General features: G+C 58.5%; 1 protein-coding gene across 5 annotated transcripts; it reads right to left on the reverse strand.

Moving 5' to 3' along the window:
- Window positions 1-13586, reverse strand: LOC104315428 (solute carrier family 2, facilitated glucose transporter member 9-like). Of its 5 annotated transcripts, none has more exons than XM_069796828.1 (12): window positions 12756-13568; window positions 11571-11669; window positions 10929-11089; window positions 10725-10849; window positions 10318-10463; window positions 10105-10237; window positions 9563-9750; window positions 9324-9434; window positions 8056-8157; window positions 7375-7450; window positions 5714-5841; window positions 2-5500 (listed from the first exon to the last, which is right to left on the reverse strand). In XM_069796828.1, exons 1-12 carry the CDS (start codon window positions 13200-13202, stop codon window positions 5261-5263), a joined length of 1956 nt encoding a protein of 651 aa, XP_069652929.1. In that variant the 5' UTR covers window positions 13203-13568; the 3' UTR covers window positions 2-5260. The 5 variants fall into 5 exon arrangements, with proteins under 5 accessions (XP_069652930.1, XP_069652929.1, XP_069652933.1 ...); XM_069796832.1 differs by lacking the exon at window positions 12756-13568 and adding an exon at window positions 12226-12326; XM_069796829.1 differs by lacking the exon at window positions 11571-11669 and having other exon boundaries at window positions 1-5500; window positions 12756-13579.
- Window positions 13587-16736: the final 3150 nt, after the last annotated feature.

Below are 16736 nucleotides of genomic sequence, written 5' to 3' on the forward strand. Positions count from 1 at the left end.
CAGGCAGCGATATGGTTTCATAAATCGAAAGGCAATAGCGCTCATCATTACCGGTTCATTTGGGGGGTGGCATCCCCGCTCTCCCCATTCCTATGGCCGTGCTAACAGCCCCCTCCCCAGCACCACTGCCTCCGCTGCTCCCCTTTGCCTCCCAGTCTGTGGAGACCACGAGCGTGGAAAATCCCCAGACAGGGAGTGTAAATGCTTGTTCTTTGTAAATGAAGAACATAATTAACATTAAATTAAGGTAATACAAATGAAGACAACACAGAGCCTGACAGGATGAGTGTTTGGGGAGGCAGTAGAGAGAAGTGATTCATATTTTTAATTTACTGTACAAATAGACTAGCAGGGCTGGGGGGAAAAGGGCCATCCAAGTGGAGTGGGGATTTTTTTTTTTTTTCCCACTGTTGTTTTGCTGTGCTTTAAGCACACAATGACTATTAAAGTCAACTGCCCATATAATAGGACATCTCCTACATGACTGCTCTCCAAGAGGCAGCTTGCTGTAGCAATAAATTCTGGGAGTGCCATCTGCCGGTGCGCAACCTCCACCGGGCACCCTCGATTCGGCCACCCTGACGCCAGGCACCCACACCCAGACCAGCCCTGGCACCCTGCACCCACTGCAGAGACCTGCTCCTGTAGGCATCAGCCATGGACCTGCTGGCATTCATACAGAATTAGTATTCTTTCTACAGAGTAACAAACACTTCCCCCCCCAAATATACCCTTAAATTGTTCATCATATTTTTCTTTTTTTTTAAGAGATTGAGGGAGTCTGGTTGATGCCGAGGAAATATTTTAGGCTTTTAAAAGAAACAAATCACTGCTCTCCACCCCTCCGAAGTGCTGGGTTTCAGCTGAGTTCCCGTTACCCAGAACACAGTAAGAAAATCACCCAGTTTAGTTTTTTTTTCTTTCCCTGCAATAAGGCACTTGACCAGAGTCCATGTGAACTGCAGGCTCGGCTGGAGCTGGCTCTGCACTTTAAGAAGATGAGAGCTGCGGGCTCAGCCCAGGGAGATCCTGCTGCGGGATGACTTTCAGCTGGGAGTGAGCCAGGTTTACCATAGTGCAAAGATGTGCGTGGGACTGTGAAGCCTGGAAGGGGTACACCTGGCCGTTACTAGCATGAGCAGTGCCCATGGGTCCAGGGCTGGCTGGGCCAGTGGTGGAGACGGGCTTGTCCCAGCTCCTTGCTCCATCATTTGCTGTGTCCTACTCCTTTGCCTCTCCCCTTCTATGCTCACCTCCTGAACCACCCGCACGGTGCCTGGGGGCAGCTCCAGCCCATCGCCTGAGGATTTGCCAATCCCAGATTTCAGCCAGGGCCTCTTTAATCCCTGTATTGGGGCACTGAGGACAGCAGAGGGGCTGGTGCAGGACAAACCCTCTATCCAACAGGAAGAAGTCCCCCTGCCTTTGCCCCCTCCATGCTTTTACTGAGGCATGTTTGCACACAAAACTGTGACTGGGTGGGACTGGGAGATGGAGGGGGTCCCATCCTGCAGTCTCAGCCCCCCGCCATGAGCTCTGATGTCAAGTTTTGGTGGGGGCTCGGCTGCTCGTCAGCCTAGGCTGCTCCCCATGACTTGCTGTGCCAGATGCACCATGTCCTTGCTGCTGGGCAGCCCCACAGCCAGGTCCTCCCACTCCTGAGGAGAAACTGGAGAGGGCCAATGATGGAGCCCCACGCCATGCTGGCTCCTCTGCCAGCTTTGCCCTACTTTGAACAGCCCCGAGCAGCTGGGGCCTGCGGCTGGGGGTAAATCACCCCCCAAACACTCAAACGCATCCCGGGCCCAGGCTGCAGACACAGGGAAGCTGGAAGCACGGATGAGGAAAGTGTGCACGAACCCACCTGGGCTGAAGGGAACAACGGTGCCAGCCTGACCCCGGAGGGGTTGTGCCAGGGGCTCAGCCCTCCACCGTGGCACTGTGAGTTGCTTTGGGGTCCTCAGGGCTGGGGGGTGACACTGTGGTGCAGTTTCGGGTATCATCGAATGGCAAGCTACCTTATGGGACTGCTTGGCTCCAGAGCCTCTCCTCCATTGGTAAGACGAGACAGGAACCAATCCTGCACCCACCTCCGTGCAGCAGCAGGGTGCCGCTGTACCTCCCCTTTCTCCACACAGAAGGAGGCAGGAGCAGGTTGTTCGCCCTGCTCAGAGCATGTGGGAACCGCACCCCACTCAAAACTGGTCCCTGATCGAGCCTCTGCAGTCAGGTGAGATTTTGGGGGAGCAAAGGCACCTCCATTGAGGGGACAGGGACAGTTCACTGTTAGGACACCTGGTGAAACCAGTGCAAGAAGGTTTCAGCCCCAGAGGCTTAGTGGGTCCGCCCATCATTAACAGGATCCATCCCCCAGGAGCCCATCCCTGCTGGAGCCATAGGGACCATGAGCACTAGCAGGCTGTGAATGCTCCTTGGCTTGTCCAGCCATGGCCTGGGCTGCCTCACCAGCCACCAGTGCTGGCACAGGGACACCAGGGTGTGTCCGGCAGGATTTCATCAGCTTCCCAGTCAAGATGTGACCACTTATCTTGAGCCAAGCACCATAAAGAAGAGTTTCCCTGTAGGACCTGGAGATATCCAGTGATGGGCCATGATCACCTCCTTGAGGAGCCCATTTCAAAGTATCTAGAGAGTTCAAACTGGGGCCTTCTTTCCCATTCCAGTTTGGCTGGCGCAAGCTCAAGCCCCCCACCTGTATACCTCAATGCTTAGACTCATCCACCCTTTAGCACTGGATACATCATGAGAAGGCATTTGGAGAAAGTCACTGTCATTCTCATTTCTGCAAACCTTAAGAGGATCAGGAGCATTTCCAGGCATCAAAGTAATTTCTCGGACTCTTCTTTGCATCTTCTCCAGTCTTGCAAGGTCTGTTTGGACACTGCTAGAGGATACAGCCTTACCCTCACCAAGCAGAACCAGTGCATTTGGAGGCCTCAATCCAGAGAGATGCTTTGGACATGGGGAAGAAGCTTTGGACATGGGGAAGCAGCTCGGAGTTCACCCAGCCATATCCTCCACAAGAAGCCTGCAGTGGAATGGCTGGGAATGCCTCCCTGGGCAGGGCAAGCAGAGGGGAAGCCCAAATCCTGCTTTTGCAAGAGTACCAGATCAGTGGCAGGGGGCAGCTTGGACTGACAGTCCCAGAGATCCTGCCCCAATATCCTAAAGAAGAAGCTGATGAGAAGCTAGTGTCCCCTGAGCATGGGGTTTCCTTGCTCCCACCCTTCCAGGTTCCGATGGAAGGAGGCTGACATGTCCCTTGGCACAGTACCCTCAGAAGGGTCCCCAGGAGCAAATGCGCCCAAAAGACACCATAGGATTTTGCCAGTGACCTCCAGTCCTTGGAAAGAGGGGACTTCTGTCTCTGGTGATGTCTGAAGTCCTGGCAGAAATAGGTCCTGACCCCATGTTTCCCAGCTCTGCTCCATCTCACCAGCCAGCACAGAGCAGTCCTTGGCCATAAGGCAACACCCCGGCTCCTTGGCCTCACCAGGACCCCAGGATGGGGGGCTGCTCCCAGGGGGGCTATTTCCTTCCACATGAAGGGCAGGGGGCATCTTCCAAGCTGCCCTGCATGCTGGGTGGAGATAAATAAATACCAGAATAAATAAATACAAGTGGCAAAGAGGCCTGAAATGATGCTGTCGTTTGCTGGGAATGAGAGACACAAGTGTAATTTAGGTTTTGATATTATGAAAGTCTCGCTGCTCTAAAACAGCAGGGCACTCAGTGCCTCATTAATAAAGGATAAACTTGGAGTCTATTTACAATGCACTTTTTGGGGTTATTTACACTCCATTATACATATGTAATGCTGCACATATTTACCGCTCTGTTCTGCTGCCGAGAGCAGCCGAGTCGGGAGGCAGACGGAGTGGGAAGCGGCTGATGCTGTGGAGCTGTGACCCCTGCTTTGACTGATGTCCTTTAAAAGGCTCAAGATGCAGGAGAGCCCCAAGCTGGCTGCTGAGGATGGAGGGGCTGGGACCAGGCACTGGGGACCCAGTATGGCCCAGTCCTTGTCTCCAAGGGCCCAGCACCCACCCACCCCTGGAAGTACCCCAAGGCTTTGCCAAGTGATGCAGAAAGGGTGAGCTCCTCACCAACTGACCATGAGCACCAAACACGCAAGCTGTGGGCCTGTCACAGAGTGGGCAATGGGAAAAAAAGAGGGCTGCATTATTTGCAATAAAATAAATCATGCTTGCATTGACACTAGAGGGTTTTGGTTACGCAGCCCTCCCCACTGCCTGGCTTTTACCTCTTACCAGAGCAAAATATTGTAGTTTCCCTGCAAACCATAGCGCCCCGAGCATTTGCCGGCCAGGGAGACCCCAACCCCATGGTGTTTGTGGGAGCTGCTGTGAGGGTCCCGGGTCATGCAAGCGCCATGCCTGTGGCAGTCCCAGGAAACAAGGGAGCCCCCAACACAGCCCCCGGGATTCAGGGCAGAGATGTGGGAGAGGTCATGTTTGGAGAGCACCTCGGGGTCACAGCAATTCATGGGGTGCTGCAAAGGGATGTGGATGCAGCCAGGACCCCTTTGTCCTCAGCAGAGTTTGGGAGGCTGCAAGGGTCCCACGGGAGCACTCTCTGCAGGGCCAGGCAGCGAGGGGCTTCCAGCAGGTTGTGGAGACATGGTGGCTGGATAGTCTCCCCCAGCTCTGAGCTGCCCCATGTCCCTTCTGCAACAGCATCTGGGTTTGCATGACCAACCTGGGGTGAGACGCAAGAGCCCAGGAGCCACCCTGACCACCCTTCCTAGGAAACATGGGGCAACTTTGATCTTTCCGGCCAGGCACAGTGGGGAGGAGGACAAGTCCCCCATCGCATGTTGCTCCTCCCCTCCCCAGGGGAGCATGCACCAGTGCCAGCACACTCCAGCTTGCTGCCATCCCAGGCTGTGCTTGCCAAATGATGGCTCTGGAGGCAATGCTCTTTATTAAACACCTCATGTGGGCAGCTCTTGGCAAGTCCACATACCCAGGAACAATGTGAACCCACTTCCTCCAGGAGGTCCCTCATCTCTGGGAGGGCATCTCCTGCAGCATGGGGGCAATGCGCAGTGGTTGGTGCAACCCTGGTGCATCATCAGGGCTCATCCTGGGCACAGGCTGTGGCATAGTGAGATGTCCTGGGACACCCAGAGCTGATCCAGTCCAAGCAAATTGACCCCACTTCCCTCCCCAGGCCCGAGCCTCCTCCACCACCCCTGTCCCCCCCAAGCCCACCCAGATCAGGGCAGGCTGGAGCCCGAACCCTCCAGGGAGCTGCTCTCCAAGGCTCCGTAGCCATTGAGCTTTGTCATCCCTATGATGTGTGCCGGGATGGAGAGGAAGGAGCGGCGGGTGGCAAAGATGTGGCTGATCTCCATGAAGGTTTTGTTCTTGGTCTCGGGGACGACAAGGTAGACGTACAGGGCCACCAGGAGGCAGATGCCGCAGAAAACCAGGTAGCAAAAGGCACCGGCTGACATCTGGGGACAACGAGAGAGCAGGGACGGAGAAGAAAGCCAAGCACCCCCAAGCTGGGCACGGCATGAGGCAGCGTCCCCTCCTGTCACCCCTCCCTGGGCTGTCTCCAGCCAGCACTGGGCTGAGCCAGGAGTATGGGCTTAACACCCCACCCTGGGGGAGCAGCAGGGCCACGTCCATCCCCTCCTCCTCCCACAGCCCCTCCAGACTGGTACCTGCAAGAAGGGGAAGATGAAGCCAACGGTGAAGTTGCAGAGCCAGTTGAGGGACCCCCCCACGATGTAGGCAGCCGGGCGGTGTGACTGCGTGAAGAGCTCAGCTGTCATCAGGAAGGGGACGCCGGCTGCGGAGGGAGGGGACAGAGCGAGGGTACAGAGGACAGGCTGCCTCAGGCATCCCTGGGGTCAACAGGTCCTGCCCATCTCAGTCCTGTGGCCAAAGGGCTGGAGCCCAGCAAGACCCACAAGTCAAAGTTGTGGGGCTGAGGGGGCTGGAGGAGATGGGGAGCACAGGGACATGTGGACCAGTATCCTGCCCTTGGGATCTGTCTCGGTGGGTGGGTGATGTACCCCTTGACATACCACAGTTGCACCTTGCTGGGTGCTGAGACCAATTTCACAAGTTACTTGATTGGAAAGTTTCAGACCAAGTCAAAATCAAGGTGGAACATTCATCTGGATCCTCATTTTGCAATAATTTGCCTAAATGCTGATAAATTAAATCTCATATAGATCACAGGTGTAGAGAAATGTGTTCCTGGTGCTCTCCATAATGTCCTTTCCAGCCTCCCTTAATCAAAATGGTTTAGAAAATTTCCTTCTATCAATTAGGTTCCATTGACGCTGTGGCTGATTTAGGCAGGAAAGAAGAAACCAAATTTCCAAGCATCAGTATTTCCCGCAGGACACAGAAATGCCATTTTCCAACTGGCTTTTCCCATGTATGGTGAAAAAAACCAGAATGACTGGAAATGATTGCCCAAGCCAACTTGGCCACTAAAAACTGGACGCAGGTTGTGGCTACTTCTCCTGGAAGGACTCAGCCTCTCCTGCCACATGTCAGTGACCTGGCAGTCCTGAGTCCCAGGACTGTCCCTTTGCTGCAGGGCAGGATCCAAGGTCCAGCGCACATTTCAGGGCACATGGGGATCTGCCAGGGGACTGTATTTGATGTGGTGACATTACCAGGGTCCCACTGCCTGGGACAGGGCTGACTGGGACCTCTTTATAAAAGATGCTCCAAGGGAAAAACAAAACCAAAAAAAGTGCTGAGAAGTGACGGCGGAGTGGAGCCCCTTATGGACTCTTACTTACAGCTTGCCCAGAATAGAGATATATATTTTTTTGTTTTAAAACTCCTATTCATCATTGTTTGTGAACAATGAGCCATTAAAATCCTAATTAAAGATGTAATTACAGTGAATAAAGTCTGGGCTGAGGATGAATTATAGATCTGTTAACAGCTCTGCTAATACATCAACTGGATAAACCAGTCCAGGTTTCACTCCCTGCTGTTCAAGCCCGCTGTCATGCCCGTGCTCAGTTAGGGGCAGGACGGTACTCGCCAGCCGCACTGTGATGGGAGCAGGTGACACCTCCAGAGAGGTCTGGGAAAGGCTGCCAGGGCTTTCTCCCTGCTTGGCCCAGGAGCAGGGATGAGCAGGAAGAGGTTGAGCATGCCCTGGGAATGTATGGGGCTGGAAGGTCTTGTGGTGGGCTCTCGCTTGCGGGGTGCAGCATGATAAACCAGGGCCTGGCATCTGGGAAGGGGCCAAGGCGCCGGTCCTGCCACCTAACTGCAAACCCCGCTGCTCCCTGCTCCCCCGGAGCCCTCATTCCTGCCCCACCACCCCCTGCTCCCCCTGCCCCAGACCCACCTGGTCCCATGCAGAAGCCAGCGATGATGCCGACCACACAGGTGACGCTGACGTAGTGCATCCAGGGCAGGGTGGTCTGCGAGGGGACACGGGGCTGGGGGATGCTGCTGGGGTGGTGGCCCTGAGCTTTGCACCCAGCGTTCCCAGGACAGGGCTTCATGCTTGCCCCTCAGCTCAGTAGTGGCCCTTGGGGATGGTGGCCATGCAGGACACATGGGAGAGATGCAGACAAGCAATGGGTGGTTTGGGGCAAAGCTGGTAAGGGTCAGCCTTGGCGAAGCTCGACAACTCGTGATGCTGACACATCCTCAGAGCTGCGGGAGCATCTCCCGGGAGCAGGCAGCAGAGGAAGGACCCTGCAGACCTCTCCACGTCCCCTGGCATTTCACAGCCACCTCCCTGGGGACAGCTATTTCTGCAGAAAAGCTACCAGAAGCAGCAGGATTTTTCTTATGTGGATTTATGTTTTCCTTTTTGTTGTTCTTTCCTCTGAATTTTCCTTCCCTATAACTTTGAAGGGAAAACATTGCTTGGAAGAGCCGGCTCACCTCTCGTTTCCATGCAGGCTCCCTCCCCTAGGGTGATATCCATCCCTTCATCACCCAACCCTCATTAATGCACCCAGGGGTCCAGCCCCGGTCGTGTCAGTGGTCCAGGGGGGTGGTGGTAGCCAGACCTTACCTGCAGCAGCAGGGAGACGGTGATACCAGCCGAGCAGATGCCCATGGCGCAGAAGCCAGTGATGATGAGGGGCCGCCTGCCCAACTTCTCAATGGTGAAGCACTGCCGAGGGAGAGCAGAGACGGACGGGGTGAGGAGGGAGCTCCAAACCAGGACAGGGGCACCCTCTGAACCCCAGATCCAGATGGAAGTAGGAGGATGCTCCCAGTGGCACCTGGGGGTTGGGGGCAGCCTCAGCTCAGAGCTCCAGGGTTGGGGCCAGGGCATGAGAAGAGCGAGGACTCCAGGGTCCCGGGGTGAGTGTGCACTGGGTGGCAGCGGAGTCCCTCAGAGCCCCATTAGGGTGCAGGGTTGGGGCTGGCTGGGGTGGCCCCACAGCTGCATTCGGACCAGCACCGAGTGGAGGTGCTGGGTTGGCATGGCGGTGGCTGGAGCAGGCAGGGTATTGACAGCAGAACAAATGCCTGTAATTTTATAACCAATCTCAGCATGTCCATCGGGGGCCATTTGCGGGGCTGCTCCTGAGCAATCTGGCTGCATGCCCGGTGGCTGCCGGGGGGCTGAGGCAGCCCCATGGCCAGGGCAGGGGAGAAGGGGACACCCTTTGGAGGGGCAGGGGGCTGACCGGGGGGCCCCACTCTGCCATTGGTTGAGCTATGGGGAGAGGGGAGCAGCCCCCCACTCAGCCTCCGTTTTCTGGGAGCAACCACCCCCCATCCATCTCTCTAATTGTCAGGGAGTGGATTTAGTGCTGGGTGACTCAGGCTGGCCCCAGGTGACACTCGCAGATGGGACGAGGGCCATAAATCTGCCTGGCCCAGTGCTAACTCTCCAGCTAAATGAGGCCTGGTTGGGGGGGCCGGGGCTGCTAGCCCGGGGCCAGGCCAGTGCTTGGCTAGGGGGGGCAGATGGAGACATGTGGCTATGCTAACAGAGTGACAATGAAATCGGAAGCCAGAAGGAACTGCTTAGCTCCCTCCATCATCACCAACCTGCCCCTTGCCTGGTGTCTCCCCCCAACCTCCCTGCTACCCACTTACCCCCAAATTCTCCTACCCCTCCTAGATGTGACCCCACAAACCGAGCTCCTCTTATCCCATCTCCCGACCCCACTTCCCTGCCAAGCCCTCTGTCCCCCAGAAAAGGGGCTGTTCTGTGGCACAGACAGCATTTGGGGTCCATCCAGCCCCCCCATTTGATGGTGCTGGGAGCTAGCAACAAGGTTCTGGCACTGAGGGGCTGCATCCATCTGTTTGTCCATCACTCACCCCGATCAGCCCAGCAACAACTTCAATGGTGCCGGTGCCCACGGTGGTGTAGGGGATCTGGGATACAGGGATCCCGGCGTTCTCGAAGATGGCGTTGGTGTAAAACCAGATCTGCCGAGGAGGGGACTTAGCATGAGGTGGGGGGACGGAGCCATGGGGCACTTGAGGAAATGAGTTGCCAGGTCTCAGCTCAGCTTCTGCAGAGCCAGGTCCTGGGGAGAGGACCCTGCAGGGCTTACGGCATCGATGCCCGAGAGCTGCATGCCAGCATTCACCACCACCACCGAGAGGGTTTGCCAGCGGACAGAGCGGTCCCGCAGTAGCTGCCAGACAGAGACCATTTCCACAGAGGAGAGCGACCGCTGCTCCTCCTTCATCTCCTCGATCACATCCTGCACGTCAGGTGTCCCCAGGAACCGGCACAGCGCTGTCGGAAGAGTGAGGGTCATGGGCACACGTCTCCCCATCACAGGATGGATGCTCGTATGTATGGCATAGAGCAGGGGCTTGGCTCTGCCCTGGCCTCCCTGCTCTGGACCTACCTGACCCATGGGGCTGAGCATCCATAGGAACCGAGGAGATGCCTCACACCATGGTGATGGGCACCATGGAAATGCTATGGTGCAACTGGGTGGGACAGAAGGGCTGAACCATAAGGACTACAGTGGGCTGTCAGGTCTGGGTGTGGAAGGATGCTATGAGGATGCACCTTGGTCTCAGGAGACCTTGGACTAGTGCCCAGCACCTCCCGGAGCCAGTCTCCCCCAGGACACCCCCTCACCCTTGGTGGCCCCGCAGACGTCGTTCCTCTCTATCAGCAGGTACCGCGGGCTCTCAGGGAAGCAGTGCAGCAGCAGGAGCTGGAGGGAGGCGGGAATGACCACCACGGACAGGAAAAGGGGCCAGAACCTGTCCTGAGAGGAGTCAAAATGGGACGTGTCACAGGGAGGGCAGAGCAGGGTCCAACGTGCATGGGCTGGGGTATTGTGCTCACCTCGCCCAGCAGCTCTGGGAGGCCCAGGACCTGCGCAAAGAAAACCCCCAGGCAGATGAAGAGGGTGGGCATGAGGCCCAGGAAGCCCCGCAGGTTCTTGGGGGCGATTTCTCCCAGGTAGAGGGGCACCACGCTGAGACAGATACCTGGGGGCGACAGGAGGGACCGGGATGGGAGGGGAGGCAGGGAGAAGGGTGCCCAGCCAGACCCTCGGTGCATCTCCTCCCATGCCCAGCACCATCCACAATGGGGACCCCATGGCCCTGTCTGCCCCATGGAGACCCCCACCACAGAGCCTGTGGCTGCGGGAAGTATGAAGTCTTCTCCATCCCCCTGGAAATGGGCTGCAGGGGACCAAGCTGTGAGGAAGGGGCAGTGCACAGCCCCGCAGCCCAGGGACCACCTACCTGAGTGGAGCCCCGTGATGGAGCGGCCGATGATCACCATCTCAGGGGACCCCAGCTCCTGACTGAAGCCCATGAAGCCACCGGCCAGGAGGACGAGGAGAGCACTGCGGCTCAGCGCGCCATTCCTAGCAGGGCACAAGCAGCAGGGCAGCCCCTCCAGCCCCCTCCCATCCCTCGACCACCCTGTCCCGTGCCACCCCTTACCTGCCGTACCGCTCCACCAGCACCCCCACCAGCAAGGAGCCCACGAGCCCGCCCAGGGCAAAGATGGAGACGGTCAGGGAGTAGAGGAGGGTCAGGGGGCCAGAGGCCAGCCCGTGCCCATACCGCTGGGACCATGTGGCATTGTAGAAAGCCTTTATGTGCTGCAGGGCCAAGAGAGACACACGGGTACCAAATGTGCTGGGAGAAAGGGGAAGACAAGGGAAGACAGGCCCCGTAGGGAAAATGCCATGGGTTTAACAGCATTGCAGGACACGCAGGGCAGGACGTGACTGGGGATGCCTAGGATGTGCTGGCCTGGTTGCTCAGCCAGCCTTAGCACCAGAGGGGTTTAAGGACAACTTAGAGATGCCACAGGCAGAGCTGGAGCTGGAGCAAGGAGGTTGTGGGCAGCTTTCCCCAGCCCCTGCCTTCCAGGGGGTACCTGTCTGGGGGGAACTACATGAACACAGGTTCCCATGTCCCTCCCATGCCATCCCTTTCCCTGGACTGCTCTCCACAGGTGACTGCCCAAGGGAAATGGCAGCATTTTGATGTGAAGCTGCTGAGTAGTGGTCCCTCCACCCTCCCAGGGAGGGATGCAGAGCCCTTCCCCTGCTCCCAGAGAGGCTGCCCATCCCTTACCACCGCTGGCGAGTTCACCACGGCCAGGTTGTAGCCATAGAGCATGGAGGAGCCAAAGGACACCAGCAAGGTGACTGACAGCAAGGGGAAGGTGAGGTGCTGGGAGAGAGAAGGAGGGATCAGCACAGGCCTGGGCCAGCAGAGCCGGGGGCCAAGGTCACACGTGGCATGAGTTGTGTTGGGTCACTGCCCCTTTTCTAATACGGATGTCCCTGGCCCAGAGCAAAGCCCAGAGCAAAGCCCTCAATGTGACGGAGCCCTGTGCTGAGCACCGCTTCATGCCACCGCCCAGCACTCAGCCCAGCCGATCCGGCTTCCCCGTGGCCGGTCTCGTGGCTGTGGCGTGAGGCTTTACCCTGGCAGTGGCCCAGCTCAGGCTGCTTGTCCCAGCTGCCTGTCCCAGGCACCCCTGCCCCAGGGCTGGGAGGGGGCAGCGGGCAGAAAGGGGCAGGCCGAGGAGGGAGAGACACCCACCCCCTCCCCTAGATGGGGGCACCCAAACGGCACTGCTGCCAGCTGCCCCGCACATACCTCCCTGCCCGGGAGGCCCAGCGCCACTGAAAGGTGCAGTTCCCCGCGGCAGGTCCCAGGCCTCCCAAAAATGCCACATGAACCCACCTCCCAAACCCTCACCCCCCACCAGCACCTCTCTCACCTGCTCCGGCTGCAAGGGGGACATCGCTGTGGGGAGCCGACGGCTGCGGAGGGACACCCTGCAGCCCCGACCCAGCCCGAGAGGGTTGAGACCAGCCCCCCCCCGGGGATCGGGGTGCCCTGCAGGACCCAAGAGGCATTCGGGGTACCCCCCACCCTGAGGGGCACCCCTGGGTGCTGCACCCGGCTGTCTCCCCTGGAGCAATAAGCGTCCCACGGCCCCACAGCGACAGGGCTGGCGTGGGGGGTGCGGGGTGAGCCTGCGTCCCCCGGGAGCAGCCCCGCGTCCCAGCACCCAGAGCCGGGCCCTCCCCGCAGCCGTCCCAGCACGGTATAGCCGGATCCGTAGCACCCAGCAGCTCCCGGCTCACGCACAGCAAATCCCCGCTAATCCCAACAGGAATCCCGAGCCGGGAAAAGGCGGGGGGGAGGAGGGGGTGTCAGGCCAGGGGCTGGGGAGGACGGGACACCGTGGGGCAGACGGGGAGCAGGGATGAGGCAGCCCCCCCCCCCAGCCCGCAGGGAGCTCACCCCAGTGATGTCCCCGCCGGGCTGCGGGGTCCCTTTCCCGACCGTCGGGGCGAGGCTGCAGCCAGAGCGGGGGGAGAGAGGAGGAGGAGGGGGGGGGGAGGAAGGCAGCCCCGGTCCGGCAGCCTGGCTCGTCTCTCCCATTTTCAGATGGAAGGAGGGGGAGAGGGAAGGGAAGGCAGGGCAGGGCAGGCAGCCTGGGTGCCCCCGGGGCTCATTGGAGGCGCCTGAGCGGCCGGAGGAGGAGTCCGGGGGCCTCCCCCCTCCCGCCGGGGGCAGGGGCAGAGGCAGGCCGGCACCTCCGGGCCGCCCAGCCCGCTGAGGGGCCGTGGCCAGGCCGGGGGGCAGCGGGACCACCGACGTGATGCTCTGCCACCGTTCAGAGCCCCCACATGTCCCCTCTAAACGGGGGTGGGCCCGGGGACCGTAAGCAGGGCAGCGTCCCCGCATCACCCCCCGAGGCTGGGGGCGAAGGCGCAGCCCCACATCACCCAACACCCCCAGCACCCCCCTCCCACCCTGTCAGGCATGTGGGGCACATGTGCCCCATCCTCTGCCACTCGGGTAGGAGGGCTGGTAACCCACACGGCCATGGCTCAGGGCAGCTGCCTTCCCCGGACACGGAGGGGCACAGCCCCCAGCCCCAGAGAGGAGAGACTCGGCTCATGGCAGCTCAGAGGAATCCAATTTTGCTGCGGCCAGAAGCTGCCTCCCCTGCTGCTAATGAAGTGCCTTTAATTAGCAGCCTAATAGCAAGCTCTTAATTTGCCGAACAGCCAGTTGAAAGGATGGGGACCCCACTAAGCCACGGCTGGCAACAGCTCCAAGACCTTAAAAGGGACAGGCCCCGACAGGCTGGCCCCACTTCAGGAGGGGTCCCGCGGGGATGGGGCAGGGGAGCAGGGCGCCTGTCCCCACTTCAGGAGGGGTCCCGCAGGGATGGGGCAGGGGAGCAGGGCTGCGAGAACCCCGTGGGCACGGGCACCTCTGGGCCCGCTGTACCCAACCCCAGCCCGGCTGCCTCAGCTGAGGGAGAGCCTGGGTGCCTCATCCTCCCACGCAGGATGCTCCAGCTCCTGTCTCCTCCTCCCTCCACACGGGCCTCCGGCTCTCCCCGAAAGCACTGTGCCCTCTCCCCAGCCATGAGCCCTTCCCAGCCTGCCAGCGTTCAGCTTTTCCCAGAGCAGGCACCTGCTCAAGAGCTCCTGTGTCTTGCTCAGACTCAGTTTCTCCCTGTCTCGATCAGGGCATTGCCTTTACCTTCGTGCAGGTGTGCTGGGTGGCTGCAGAGACCTCGGTGATAGGGCCTCAGTGAGGGGAGACCTGCAGGGAGCCATGGTCCTTTGGAGGATGATCCCATTTCATTCCCAGAGCAGCAGGATGAAGATCCATTTATCGGACATGCCCACGGGTGAGATGACCCAGCAGGAGGAGGACATGCAGCCTGAGGGTACCAGCCATGCCCGAAGCACTTGCAATGCTGCAGGGCAGCCCTAAACACCCCCAGGACTCACCCCAAGCCCTGTGCTAAGATAGGGCAAAGCAGCAAATGCGGAACAGGACGATAAGCCAGGCCATGCTGTTTCCCACAGCCATACTCCCACTCTGTTCATCCAGGTACATGGCTCGTCTCTTGGACCAGCACCTGGAGGGTTAAATGTCCCCAGTCCAGTGGTCTCTGCCACAGGGAGAGGAGGAAACAGCAGCAGCCATCTATCCCCCATCCTGAGCCATCCCAGCAAGCACCCACCTAAAAACCCTCCTGGAGCTTCCCAGCCTCTCTGCACTGAAGCCCTTGCCCATCCTCAAGCCCAATGCTCGGCCCACAGCCCTCCTCCCACCACACAGCCTGATGCCGTGGACCAAGCAGGGACATCCTCAGGACACTGTGCCAAGCCAGGGGGGTGGCCACTGCCCTGATTTAGGGGACAAATCCGGGTTACTGCCACCAGTTCCCAGCAGTGGCTGGGATGCCGGGAGCAGAGGTTTAGCAGCAGATGTACAGGTGAGAAACACGTGCTGGGGGAGGAAGGGGGAGGAGGAGGAGGAAGAAAGCCTGGGGTGCCAATTAAGGGTCACCAGGGAGCTGGGTTAATTGGAGACACTCCTGTGACCTGACCCAGTGATGGTGGCACACGGTAAGACGGAGACGAGTGCTGGCAAGAAACACCCGCTGCTCTGTACTGCAAGGGAGCTCATCTCTGCAATTTACAGGCGTCCCCATTCCTCCCCTGCCTCAGTGCAAGGACTCCCTGGCTAAAACATCCCCCTTGGCTGGGAAAGTGGCTGTGAGCCCACAAAGCATCCTCATCCCCTCCCACTGTCACTCCCAGGAACTGCCGTCCCACTCTTGCCTCGCTGCTGTCCATCCCCAGACACAGCGCTGGGGCTGTCCCCATCTCCATGCCATGGGATACTCACGCCTCCTCTCCTCGAGGCACTGCACACACCGTACCTGGGGCATGCAAAGAAACTCAGGACTGAGAGAGGCAGAGCAGCAAGAAAAGCCGGTCCCAGCATGCATCCTGCACAGAGCGATGGCATTTGCCAAGGCCAGGAGGACAAAGATGCTGTTGGGAGCCCCATGCTCTCCCAAGGGCTTCCCCTGAGCTGACGGTGTGGTGCTGTGCAGGGTGCCAGCAGAGCTGAGCTGCCCATGGTGGGGGCAGAGGCAGGATCCATCCTGCCCCAAGGAGCTTGTGTGGAGGGGAAGGACAGAGCCAGCCCCACTGCAATAGCAGAGCACCTGGTGCCTCCTGCCTCCCTGCCTAGGTCCCCAGGGCCAGGCACTGGCAACCACAAGCCAGCCATGCAGGACCCCACACCAAAGACATAAAATACTTGCAAAAAAATGGTATGAAGATTTCAGCAGGACTGGGGAATATGGCAGCAGGGAAGACCCACCAGGATAGTCTGTCCCCTTTTCCAAGATGAGGTGGAAATCCCTCGGAGAGGACATGGTCTTGGTGTTTGCCCAGCACCATCTAGTCCAAACTAGAACAAAGTCCACAAGGAAGCAATAAATGGCTCAGATAAATGTAGGCAAAAAGATGCATTGCTTAGCAGCCACTGACCCCTTTCCCTGCGCTGGAGGAGAGGAAACTCGGCAGCACAGGTGCAGCAGGCAGAGCCGCTCACAGACATCTCTGCAGCTTGAAAGGTCAGAGCAGTTTGCCAGCGTTGCCCTTTCAGAGTTGACACTGCAGAAATAGACAGTCTGGGTGCTTCCTTGTCTTGCTGCCCCCTCGGAGGAGAAGCCTTCATTGATCTGCCTTTGTAAATGCCAGCAGGGTGCTTTGGGCATGGGACAGGGAGTTTTGGACACATCAGCTGCGTGATGTTAAGCAGGGGCTTGAGTTTCTGCAAACCACAGTGGCCACCAGAAGAAACTCAGCAGTGTCCCTACTGAAAGCACTGCTCAGGCTGCTGTCTCTGCCTTGTTGCACTGGAAAGCCCATCTGACTCCATTCTCCAGCTGCAGGAAGGCTATTCACCTGTACAGGTAAGGCCTTTTCAAGCCCAGGTTTTCCTGGTCATATTCCTTATCCAGCTTCAGTGGTCCTTGGCACATCAGCCCCACCGCTCAGCAACCTCTCTGTTGGTTTGGAAATTTCTAGCTGCTCTTACCAGCCAGGTACATGTCAGCAAAGCACTTAGGAGATGCAGCTCAGGATGGGAAGATAACACTGGTGGGAAACAAAGAGTATCTCCTGGCCATAAAACGAATGTGTTCAAGCTCTCCTAGGGCAAAGCAAAGCAGCTGGTACTCACAGACATGCACTGCTGGGAGCTTGCTGGAAGACCATCACATCCCTGTCCATCAGATGTCCTCAGCTGTTCTCACCAAGGAAGGATCGGCGAGCAAAGGGGATAGGCTGAGACCTCAGATTTCTGCAGCCCGTTAGTGGGTTATGTTAGATTTTCATGGAATAGTTGGCAGAAGCACGATCTAACTTTCCTCTGCTAGTCTTCTCCTCCAGCAGC

This window comes from Haliaeetus albicilla, chromosome 11 (genome assembly GCF_947461875.1).
Source record: "Haliaeetus albicilla chromosome 11, bHalAlb1.1, whole genome shotgun sequence".
In the NCBI taxonomy this organism is placed as follows: Eukaryota; Metazoa; Chordata; class Aves; order Accipitriformes; family Accipitridae; genus Haliaeetus; species Haliaeetus albicilla.

Bases quoted from the DNA above. Each gene is read 5' to 3' on its own strand.
- LOC104315428 (XM_069796828.1), bottom strand. From the start codon at position 13,202: ATGCGGGGACGCTGCCCTGCTTACGGTCCCCGGGCCCACCCCCGTTTA. The intron at 10,238-10,317 runs GTGAGCACAATA...GACTCCTCTCAG, and splicing joins TCCCAGAGCTGCTGGGCGAG to GACAGGTTCTGGCCCCTTTT. The intron at 9,435-9,562 runs GTAAGCCCTGCA...CCTCCTCGGCAG, and splicing joins AGCTCTCGGGCATCGATGCC to ATCTGGTTTTACACCAACGC.